The 12,258-nt window shown below is 32.5% G+C and overlaps 1 protein-coding gene across 4 annotated transcripts; it reads right to left on the reverse strand.

Moving 5' to 3' along the window:
- Window positions 1-508: 508 nt before the first annotated feature.
- Window positions 509-11,703, reverse strand: LOC119833670 (insulin-like growth factor I). 4 transcript variants are annotated; one of them, XM_038357790.1, is made up of 5 exons: window positions 11,431-11,703; window positions 5,836-6,012; window positions 3,595-3,709; window positions 3,088-3,208; window positions 509-1,461 (listed from the first exon to the last, which is right to left on the reverse strand). In XM_038357790.1, exons 2-5 carry the CDS (start codon window positions 6,002-6,004, stop codon window positions 1,324-1,326), a joined length of 543 nt encoding a protein of 180 aa, XP_038213718.1. In that variant the 5' UTR covers window positions 6,005-6,012; window positions 11,431-11,703; the 3' UTR covers window positions 509-1,323. The 4 variants fall into 4 exon arrangements, with proteins under 4 accessions (XP_038213718.1, XP_038213717.1, XP_038213716.1 ...); XM_038357789.1 differs by having other exon boundaries at window positions 2,985-3,208; XM_038357788.1 differs by having other exon boundaries at window positions 2,977-3,208.
- Between the last annotated feature and the right edge of the window lie 555 nt (window positions 11,704-12,258).

Consider the following 12,258-nt stretch of genomic DNA (forward strand, 5'->3'; position numbering starts at 1 on the left):
GAACTACTCTAGACTGTCGTTAAATTAAACCTAGTGCTTTAAAACACTGAATTAATTAACAAATGCCGATGTCGCCTCTCGAATTTCGAAGGTTTTTGCAATATCTTATTTTATTAGTTACAGCTGTATGTTTGTATGTAAACGACTCCATTAAACTCGATTTTGACCCACTTTAAACGGACAGATTTTAACTTTGTACAATTATAAAGGATCAGTGACAATGCAATAGTTAACATTTTACAATTTCATGAGTTTATCTTATTACCCTGATTAAGACCGCCAGAATTAAACCATTTTTGAACGTATACTCTGTATAAGAACAAGTGCAACAATAAGTTGGTTCTATCATTAAAGCATGTTTTTCTCAAACTATACAGTATTTATTATTATATTTATAAAATGTATAATATTTTAAGTTCATCTGCTTAACATAATGGTAAAGGTCGTGACTCGTGGCATATATTATGTCTGTAATGAGGTTTAATTTTCAAGGAAGAAAACATACATAAAGTGTATACAGCATCCATTTAATCAGTCACTTCAGATATACATACTTCTCAATTATAAATTCAATACAACCCAGACATGCGCAATACAAACACGACAAGGAAATACATTAATCTAAAAACATGATATTACTAAAAGTTCATAAGTTAATGAATTATTTTATCAATTGGATTATCACAGATGCTTAAGAGATCTTTAAATCTTATGTGGTAGATGTTAGTTACGTAGTTTTAGAGATTAAAATATGTCTTTGTTCTAAGGCATTTTTTATAACATTCATAGATAACGTATTATTTACATTTAATATTAGTGAATGTTTATAAAATGGCTATGTATTTTGATGTATCGGCTCTTGAATAGACGAAAGGTAGGTACACGAAAATTTATACTAGAACCAAATTGAAATATACCTAAGAACTTACCGAATTGCTTTTACACAATTTTTACAATTAGGTACTTATATGATTATTAATTACTATCGTCGTATATATAATTAACACTAGATATAGGTTACAAAACTTTCGATAATTAATTAATACTTGAACACATTTCTAGGAAGGAACTTGTTTTCAAGCTATGATTATTTTTAAATCCTAGATAAATACGCTTTGTTTATACGTAAGTAATCCTACATTTTCTAATTGAATTTCTTCTAATTAATATCACCTAATTTGTTCTGTTTTTCTATTCAATTTACGTTGAAAGAATATTACAGCCAAAGTTGAATCGAAATACAGATGATAAAAATATCAATTTCGGTCTACGGGACTTTTATTGAAACAAGGCCGATTCACATCATTTTTCTACTAAAAAGAATTACGAATATACTGCTACATATGCGTATCGATGCCTATCTGCAGATGGTAAGTCAGTGTTGAGCGTTCGTCCCCACGTGAGCAGGGGGGACACGGTGCCCACCACGGGCGCAGCGCGCGCGGCATTTTTTACGAGATTCTGAAATAAACATAAATATTGTTTACTATATACGACATGCTTTTATCAAACCAGCTAAAATGTTGTTAGAGTTATACTCGGACCAGAGGTCGAGGTAAAATTTATCAGTGACCCGCTAAATTGATAATGTAAAAATAAAATTTCGTGCCACGACATCCATGACAATCATGAGTTATTTATATTTAACTCGTGTAAATTGGACAACGCACTTCATGAGGATAAATTATATATTCATATACAAAACGTATAATAAACTTATTGTACTTTGCGATAATGCAACTCGAACATTCGCCATGAGTTATGAAAACAAGCGTTCCTAAGCGAATTAAAAAAAAAATGGGTTGCAAGAAATGAGTCCAATGTACGATGATTTATTGAGTGAAATGCGAAATGCTGCTTATATATTTTAAAGTTCACCAGCCCACTGTGTTTTTAATGAAAAAAGCAACTATTCCTTATTTCACACATGCAAATGATAAATAAATATTAGTTAAGTGAAATTGTTAATATTCATGCTAGAAGCGTTAGTATGAGTGTTAGTTCACCGCTTTCTTGTTCTCTTTTAATATTAAATAACTCTGTAATTCATGAATGGATAATATTATTTATAAGTAGGTATATGTATATTATCATTTTAGATAAAAAGCTACATATTTGCTAACAAAATTTTTGAAAAAATACTGCGTATATTAATTACCAACATAGCAATATCAGTTATTAAAATGTTAAAATACTAACTTCTTTAGCATTCATTGCAATCGCTAGAACTAAATTGCCTTCAAACTATCAGAACTAGACCAAATTTAAATAGGACTATATGGGACGCACCAGCTTTTAGAAAAAAATAAATCAATAAAATCGCTTCACAGCCTTATTTGGAATCTCCTTTCTTTAAGTCAAAACTTGAACACTATTTCAAATTTTAATTTGCAATTGTTTTTTAATTTTGACGATATTATATCTATTAAATTTTATACTTGCACTAAATTACACGCGCGTCAGGTTTTATATTTAATAAATGTACCTATACTGTGTTTAGTTATAATCCTTTTTTTTGTTTTTTTTTTTATCCACAAATTTATTTTTATTATATTCTGACCTTTGATTTGTTATTTATTATTCGTTTATTCCTTTCTTCAGTAGTTAATCTGCTCCTTACGGCAAAGATTTATAAGTTATTTGCTTTCCGCGCGTGGCTTCGCCTGCGTAGTCAAAGGAACGGACATTACCGGGGTTCTACACACATGACTTCCATTCCCGTGGGATTTCCAGGATGACAACTATCCTCTATATATATAATTTCATCCGAAAAAAAATTACATTCAAATTTATAATAGTGGTAGGGGTAATCTGAGTCAACATTGCAAGATTAAAGGTTTTAGCTAGCTGTTACAGGAAAAGTATAGCCCGGAGCTTAACACTAAAAACAAAGTGTCACAATCAACCATAAAGTACACACGTCGCCTAGTGTTTGCAATGTAAAGAGAACAAGCGAGCGGCGAAGGTGAGACACACCATGTTACCCATGAGAGAGGTTCGCCGTCGGCCCGTGCGCCGCTTGCGCCGGCACCAACAACGGCGCCCTCGTGCCTTTGCCCCGTACCCGCGATGTCGACCGCGTCCCACCTCGCGCCGAGCGCCCGTCGCTCGCTCCTCCGCCATCACGGCCGGCGATGACGCGGAACTCGCCTCCGCCGACCGGTCCTCGATCATGTGCTCGTCCATCACTTCCAACGGCGACTCCAGCCTGGTTCAACAGATGCTAATATAAATACATATAGATAATTCATTTATACAGTTTGTAATGACATTTGCGGGTTTGAAAAGAGAGACTGTTTGTTTGGACCGATTGAAAAAATACTTTCATCGTTGGATGAATATGAGTGCTATAAATAAGCCATCCTGATCCCTGAGTGGTTCTTCTGTAATACTTTATATTTTCTCAGCTATTGTAGTCTTTGTCACGGAGAGGATTAAAGAGGATTTTATTTTTTTTATTTTAAAGAACGCTACAACTTTCACTAAGTTCGTCTAATTTTTAGGTGTTAAAAAAAACTTAAATGCAAAGTTAAATATTTAACTGTAATTTCTATAAAAAATTTAAATATCTACGAATTTAAATTTAAAACTTACTTTATTACGGCGCAGTACTGTAGAAGTTCAGTCATATGGCAGGTTGAAATGCAACATTGATCGGCGATACCCATTTGTCTCTTCCGCCTGACGATCCCTGCAGGCTGCTCAATAACTGCAATGCAAATCCCATATAAATAATACAATTTTCTGTAAAGTTACTTAACTAATAAAAAAAATGTACAGTGAGGAGATTTAATTCGGCCAAGAACGGATTTTAGCGATTAGCGATTTTATTTCAAGATTTTTAGACTAGCACTGTTATGTATAGGTAATGCAATCAATAGCTAAGCGGAAATATATGTATTTCTATTTTTTCTTGAACGTTTTTATTGAGTTCTATGATCCATTATATGATAACGGCACGTGTTGCAACTTTATTGTAAATGTATTCTAGCAATATTGCTTGTTATGTTGCTAGAATACACTTACAGTAAAGTATGCGTATGCTAAAAGGATATGAATGGATATTATTAGGTGTTATCGAGGAAAATCTATAAACAATGATAATAGGTTAGTTACAAATATGTAAACCTCTGACGAGCCGGAACCTTTTTTTATCTTTATTATTCATTTGAACTATTAAGAATACAGAAAGTTTTCATATGTGAAATGCTAACAAAGGAGTTATTTCAGTCGGTTGCGAATGGAAACTCCCACGAGATTGTGGTAGCAAATCGTCCTTGGTCATATATAACACGAAATTGTTTCGTGACTGATTGGCTGATAATAAATTAATAGAGTCGTTATAAAGCTGAATATGCCCGCTTGTTTTTCCTACGATTATTTCTTATTAGATGTAAACAATCAAGAGGTCGCACGGCAATGAGATAAAAACGAATATTAACCATTACATGATCGGTTACGCTTATAGTTTCGTAAGTATTACCCACTGCTATATTATTTTTTAATTATAGATCCAACGTATTAGTCATGAAACATGCACGTATCTAACTATAAATAAATAAATGCATTATTGCCTGTTACTCCTATTTATAGATCATACAAAATTTATTGTAACAGTGAACGTTATTTTAAAATATTGTGTACTTGGATATTTCAGATCAGTGTAGAGAATTGCAGAGATTGATATACCTCATTACAGTCGTTTATTTTTAAAGGTCTCACAATAAACTTCTCACATTGTTTACAAACAAAAAAAAAAACACAGATAACTTCGTTATTCGGGACGAGTTCGAAACTCATATGCATACTATATTTAGTTACGTATGGACTCATATGGACGAGATAATAACAGAATAATAGTTATAATAATCGAAAATTAAAATTTTCATATAGGTAACATTTGTGCCAAGAGTAGCATAGATTATTATTTAAAGAAAATTTTATGTATTTAAAGAAAAAGAACAACATGAATATTTTCTATAATCTTATCATGTCAAGGTTTCTTGCAATATTTATATAACATTTGCTTGGTCCAGTCTTCTCAAAGTGGATAATAACGCCGCCTCGTGGGCGCTGAAGGGCTAAAGGGGGCGGTAAGAGGTCCAAAAAATATTGGGGGGCGTTGAAACGGGTAAAGAGGCGAAGGCTAATTTTTAATGTTTTAAATTTAATTTAGCCTGTATACTTCTAATTAACTAATTACCTACAGGTTAGTGTTACATATTCAAGTAAAAATACAGGCGGAAAATGAACAAAAAATATACAGGTTATGAGAAATCACGACTTTATATTAATTATTTAGCAATCGAAACTCATATTCGGTATGTATATTTGTTTACAAAATATCATGTATTTAATGTGGCCTAATTATTTATAATATAAAAACTTTATGATTGCTTATTATAGTTATCATTTCCTTTATGTGTCTCGTATTCCGTAAAACGCATTAAATAGTAGTCATAATATTGTACAATAATGTTGCGCGGATTATCTTTAATTTTTTATATAGTTATTAGAAACATTTCACTGTAGATAAATTAAATATGTATATGTGTACTAGTAGAAAGCTAGTACGCGATGAAATGATAACGACCTTCTCATTCGCGTATTGATAAGATTTGTTGCCAAGCGGATATTATTGTTACGGGTCATGAATAGGACTAAGTACATTTGACTTTATATACCTAATACTTGATACATATAATATAATTTTCGAAATCACTATTATTTATTTTAATGGATTATACGCTTACGATGATTTTGTGTTATTAGAACCCAAACTTATTCTTGATCGTTTGCATGATTCCAATTAGAAAATTGATATATCGAACTAACCTGTAGGTACATCCCAGGGAGGACTATTGTACTCTTTGCACACTCTTTCCATGGCTTCAACGAGTTTTCTACCACATAATTTCAAGCTTGTAGTAGCGGCGTCTGTTCTTGAATCCAACATAAAAACCAATGTGATAACGGCAAAACAAGCTGTATTTTTTCCAAGCATATTGATATCTGTAACAATATATTAATTTGTTTACAAATAGTTATTAAATAAACATACTACCTAATGAGTGATATATATGCTTCTAAAGTCTCCAAAACTACCAAAATTAATTTACATGTGGTACGATGAGAGGTTGCTTTTTTCTTAATATTTTTTCAGCTTCTTAATAAAACATTTTAAAAACATTGTAGGTTTTCATTGCTAAGAAGAGTGTCTGTTTCTGTAACCCGAGCTCACGAGTGTGCGTAAAATGAGTAGTTTAAACGCTTTTATATAGAAGGGTAAGTGTAACGTGACACCGGCGCCACCCAGTGTTCTAAAAGGGATAGGTAATATAATATACGCATTTTTCATTTCCTTGATGCACCATTTTACTATGTGGTCATGGACGTATATCAATGACGATGATATTTTTTTATCAAATATTGACTTCCGGAATTGAACATATTACCCCATATTAGGAAGACCCCGCATGCATGTAATATGACACTATAAAAATTTTACGAGATTTTATTACGGGTTCATGATTTATGCATTATCATATATTAATATATTATTATTAATTCAGGCAAGATTATTTGTATATTTTGTTATAATTCAAAATGACTAATTTGTTGGTTTCATTTCGTTAAAAGTGGGACTACGAATAAGTAGGAAATTTTATTAATTTAAAATATGCAGAATAAATTGTTTATACCAATACAGAATGTTATACAGATTTAACTTTTAAAACAGAACCATGTAAGATTATTTCTATATTTAGATCTTAAATAATAGTTGGACAATAAGGTAAAAGGTTGCTTCACCTTCATCATTCATAAAAATGCAAATCAGCCTCTTCCTTTCCTTAAGTGCCATTCTAAGAATAGGGTGCAGTGGGTGGGTGCAGCTTGATATGATGTGTGGTCATAATGGTGGTTTACGATTATTGTTTTATTTAATGCTTTATAGTCTATAACCTATAGAAAGGTGAACTACCAATCTTTTTGTTATTGCATTATAAGCCTTCTAGATATCATAGGGCAATTTTTTGAGGTACAAGCAAATTGAAAACAATTTATTTTCCTGCTCAGATGAACTTTGGATGAGGAGTTTTAAATTTTTCGTGTTATATTTAATTTATACATATTTATTTTAATTAAAATATTTCTTTTTTAGAAATTAAAAACTTTTCAACGGATTTTAAACGCGATTTATTCATTATATTATTAAGTCAGTCTCCCCGTGACCACGCTCGCTGTAAAGTGTTCGAAACGTCGGGTTAATAATATAATGAATAAATCGCGTTTAAAATCCGTTGAAAAGTTTTTAATTTCTAAATGTATAATACTCGCGTGAAACCAAACACAAGAAAATACTATATTTCTTTTTGCTACAACGTACAACAACTATTGCATGTAGAATAAAAAATTTAAGTCTCTGTGCAGACCCGCGAAGCAATGATCTCCACCATTTACTTTCATATACGTAGGTATGTATGTGAGCAAACGTAGACACTAGATTATTTTTAAACGTAAACTAGCAACATTAAAAAAGGTAATATTTTTTTAGCTCTATATCTTTGTTATAATAATAAAAATGCCGTAGGTGAAGTCTCTAAAATTATTGGTAGTTTATGTATCGTATTTTTTGGGATAGAATTGCAAAACTAATATTTCTTTTGGACAATTATATAAAAAAATCAAAATTTTTGTAAATATAAATTACAGTCTAGTAATAATTTGCATACCTATACTTAAAATAGTAGACTTGCTCTTTGCTACAGGTACCGTAGTCATAACATGCCGACCCTTCGACATTCATTAGTCATTAAACAGTAAGGTTAGTATTATTTATAACCTTGTCAATAACTTAGAGGAAACATATCCTATTTTGTACTGCTCTTCCATTGCAAAATGTTGAAGATGAAAAAACGGTTTATTATTAAAATAATAAAACTATAACTTCATTAATTTTTAACAGGTAATTAATTAACTAAGGTTGGACTTAAATAACCAAACCTTTTAATATTGTTACTTGATACCTGTTAAAATTATCTTATTCTTATCTGGGACGAGTTACCTTACAATTAAAGAAGCAAAAACATTTTATTAATTGATTATATCTAGGTATCATACCTAATTAATAAATAAAGGTATGGATCGGTATTAAGCGATTCGGTGTAACAGAGTTCAATAAGATTATAATATAAAGTTGTTTACTCACAACGACTGTTAATACGAGTATGTATTCTACCTATCTTCATACTTAATTTACCTACTTACTCAAATGGATGCGTCAAGTCTAATTGGGGTTGCAGTTTTAAATTAAATCAAGCGTTCGCTCAACTCTGTTTCAGTAGGGAACTGAAATTATACATTTTTTATGTTGGCCACGAAGTAATCATGGAGAAATTTTACAATACAGACAGGTTTAATTATACCTATCTATCTTAATCTTTCGGTGTTGCTTCAAAGTTCGACTGTTGTAGTCTAGTTGTATCATAGCTACTAACCATGTACATATACAGTCATGAGTCATGTGTTATGAACAGTCAATTTCTCTGATTCAAGCTGCGAGTGCGTATGCTCTTTGTAGAATCCCTTCTAAGCTAACACAATGTTTAGTTTAATCGTTAATTATTATTCCTATATCTAAAGCCACTCATGAAATGTTATTCTAGATAAATATTTAGGGCTAGGCTCCTTAAGACTAGTCTTTGTCGTTGACTTTCAGATGTGTAATTCTACGTGATTGAATAATGACTGGAGGAAATATGAGAAGGGGATTAAAAACGGACCTGACTTACCTTAGGATATTATAATATAAATTTGGGACAAATAGTCTTAGTCGCAGTGGAAAATACACAATGAAAGTGTGTTTTTTACAACAAAGAAAGAACGAATTCTACATGAGGTACTAATAGATGTTTTTAATTGCATAGCGGGCAACTAAGCTGGTGGTACACCTGATGGTAAGCCATCGCCGCCGCCCTCGGACTCTCAGAGAGGTAGTGGTGTAGTGTATAAGCTAATTGATTCTAAAATTTTATGTTAAATTGGTAGTTTCATACTAAAATAACATTTGTTATAAAACTGTTTATTAAAATGAATAAACTAGAGAACCCTAATACACGTAACACCTACCACAACGCTCCGTGGCTCGGTGCTCGTGCACTCGATTGGATAATTACATGAATCTTGGTTTGATCTGTAGACTTGCTATCAACTGGCTCGATACTTGTCGAGTCTCATATTGTAAGTAGGGAAATGAGTACAAGTTACGACATCAGTTTATAGGTCGGTAATGGAGAATTCTAAAAAACTTGAAGTGTTTGTTTATGTTTAAGTATGCGGATTATTTTAATTGGGGACTGAAAAGTGCAGGTAATTAACAGAAAAATAACCTCTTGATTCTGAGAACCCTTACGAATAAAGTAAGTATATTACCCTCATTTATGTTCGCAATGTTTACCACTTCGCTTAATCACCGGGTGGTTATAAAATATGGGTGGTCGAACCATTCACAGCATTACAGTTATGGTTCACGTGAGCCGAAGACTAGCAATCAACACAGATTATGCGCTAGCTGCAGAGAGCCGATATCCGAGTACGGACATTGCAAAGATTATTCTTCGTCATTGCTCATTACACGTTGTACATAAAATATTTAAATTTTAATTATTTTGAAACTTACAAAGTAAGAATTGTGTGACATTGTTTTATTCTATTATATAGAAGCAGTAATAATCCTACTAATATTATAAATGCGAAAGTTTGTAAGGATGTGTGTGTGTTTATTACTCTTTCACGCAAAAACTACTGAATCGATTGCAATGAAATTTGGTTCGTAGATAGCTGGACAACTGGAATAACATATGGGCAAGTTGTTTAACGCGATATTCCTACGGGATACGGACTCACGCGGATGAACCCGCTTGGCGCAGCTAGTATTGTTAAAACAGAGAGTAGCGATATTAAAACAAAAGATTATACAATGTTCTTTAATAATAACATTTCACAAAGGAACTATTTATACTAATTGTCACACTGATTCGAACAGTGCATGGGAAATTTCTTAGTAACCAAGGCTTAGTAATAACGAGACTAAACAGATTATAGCTCTCAAATTACGAAGCTAAGACGGAATCGGTAAACGGAGTGGAGACTGACATAGCAACGAGAGACGGTAACGCGAAAGGCAGACGATAGGTAACGACTCGGATCATTCAAGAGTTTGTGGGGGTCAAGTGTATCGTGTATCGTCGGCTATCCCAATTGACATTTTGCAGCATCGGTCAGTGGCTTCTGCAAACTATTTGTAATTCTATTGCAGACGACCATTAAAACAGAGCGTTAATATTTTAAGAATAGTTATATCCATTATCTGATGCTTATATGTTAGAATTTCAAACATGATAAAATTCAAGGCACGTTGGTTAACAATATGATCTTAACCAAATGATTTGCATGAACAAAATTATTAAACGGTCTGGAGCATAATATAATTGTACCTACACATTCGTCTGGAAGGCAAGGTCGCAGGTAGTCAAATGCCCGTTCGGCGAACGCTCCGACCCCAATTTAAAACTTGACCTCGCAAAGTTCATACATTTTATTTTTGCGGTTGTCTTGTTTATGTGTAAGTTAGCTTGATAGAGTTTGAACTACTATCAGCTGGCATTCATTAAATTTGTTTTTAGCAGTCTCGTTTATCAATGTATTTTTTATGGATTATAATATAAGTTCATGTAGTGTGTCCAATTTAAGAATGAAACGTAGAAGCGTGGCACACTTAATATTTATACATAGATATTTTGTTGAATTCATAATTAAGTCTAAAATAGCATTTATATAAACATACTATATACGAAATAAAATATTATTTAAATAATAGTATTAGTTTTGCTAATAATATTGCAGTAAAACATTTTGTTTTCATTGTACCGGTATGTTATTTTTAGTTATTTTGCAATTATACCGACCTTTTTATGTTAATTTATATTTACAAAGTAAGTAGAGTTGCCGCTCTAATTTTTAAATTAGTGGGAAAGAAAAAAGTTTAAATTATTTAACGTGGGAGTTGCGTCAAATTAAGAAAGATGATGAATAATCGGGTCTTTTTGTATTATGCATTTTAAAGGTAACGTATCTGAATTTCGGATTTTATTTTTTTAAACTTTGAAATACTTTACGGGTGACAGTTATACGTCATAAGTTACAGTTAAAATTAAGAAAATGTATTTTTTCAGCTCATAAATATTTAATTGGGTTAAAGATATTCAAGAAATATTATGTCTTTTTAAATAAACAGTCCATGGATATTTTAAATCACATTTATTTTCACAGCGAAAAGGCAATTTAATTTGATAAAATTGAAAACGCTTTCTTGCAATAAGATTTTTCTTTCTGCGAATGAATAAATCACGTAAAGTAAGAGAAACTCACCTTGAGAACCAGTTGTAGGCGTTATTTGAGACACTTTCTTGTTTTGTCGCACGGGCGCTGGTTGGCGAGCGCAGTCGTCCTGTCGCAGTCGTGTCGCACCGTACACGCTCGAGCGTCGTTCAGTGGCGCTGCTCACGCTGTCAACGGCGCGGGCGCCGCACTCGCTTTTAAAAGACGATGGGCGGCGCGCGCGCACCCGCCACGCCCCGCGCCGCGATCCGCCCGAATCGCTACTGAAAATCCACACGAAAGTTACAACTCTTTTTCTTATACTGGTACGTTATCACTCATACCCCGTTTGGTGAGAAGCAATAATATTTACCTTTGTTTATATTCGTAGATTTTTTTTATCGTTGAGCTATTTATTTTAAATCAATCTTGATGTAGCGAATTACAGTGTATCTTAGACGTCGGGAAAGTATACGTATGATGATGACGCATATAAGTGCGCTATCAATATAATTCTGCGCCTCCTTTTTCTTACCTTTGGCCTAATCCTTTGACTTTCTCTATCTCATTGTAGACGGAATACGTAGACACGAAAAAGGTTCATCTATCTTTTATTTAATTACACATTATTAGATATATTTATAATGTAGAATACATATGATTGTAGGTGCCTACATCTGTGTCTAAAATACATTGCTTAAATAAATGTAACTTTATTTAAGCTGCTGTATCGCTCTCTCTTACTACACGATATATATTTAAATAATCATTCTTAACACTTTGGCATTCTGATAACTATATATACCTATACGAATATTCTTAACATTTAAATGAGCCTTTTATTTGTCATTCTAATTAAACTGATAAATCATTGACCAT

This window comes from Zerene cesonia, chromosome 17 (assembly GCF_012273895.1).
Source record: "Zerene cesonia ecotype Mississippi chromosome 17, Zerene_cesonia_1.1, whole genome shotgun sequence".
Taxonomy (NCBI): Eukaryota; Metazoa; Arthropoda; class Insecta; order Lepidoptera; family Pieridae; genus Zerene; species Zerene cesonia.

Bases quoted from the DNA above. Each gene is read 5' to 3' on its own strand.
- LOC119833670 (XM_038357788.1), bottom strand. From the start codon at position 6,004: ATGCTTGGAAAAAATACAGCTTGTTTTGCCGTTATCACATTGGTTTTT. The intron at 3,710-5,835 runs GTTAGTTCGATA...TTTGCATTGCAG, and splicing joins TCCCTGGGATGTACCTACAG to TTATTGAGCAGCCTGCAGGG. The intron at 3,209-3,594 runs GTAAGTTTTAAA...CTGTTGAACCAG, and splicing joins CAGTACTGCGCCGTAATAAA to GCTGGAGTCGCCGTTGGAAG.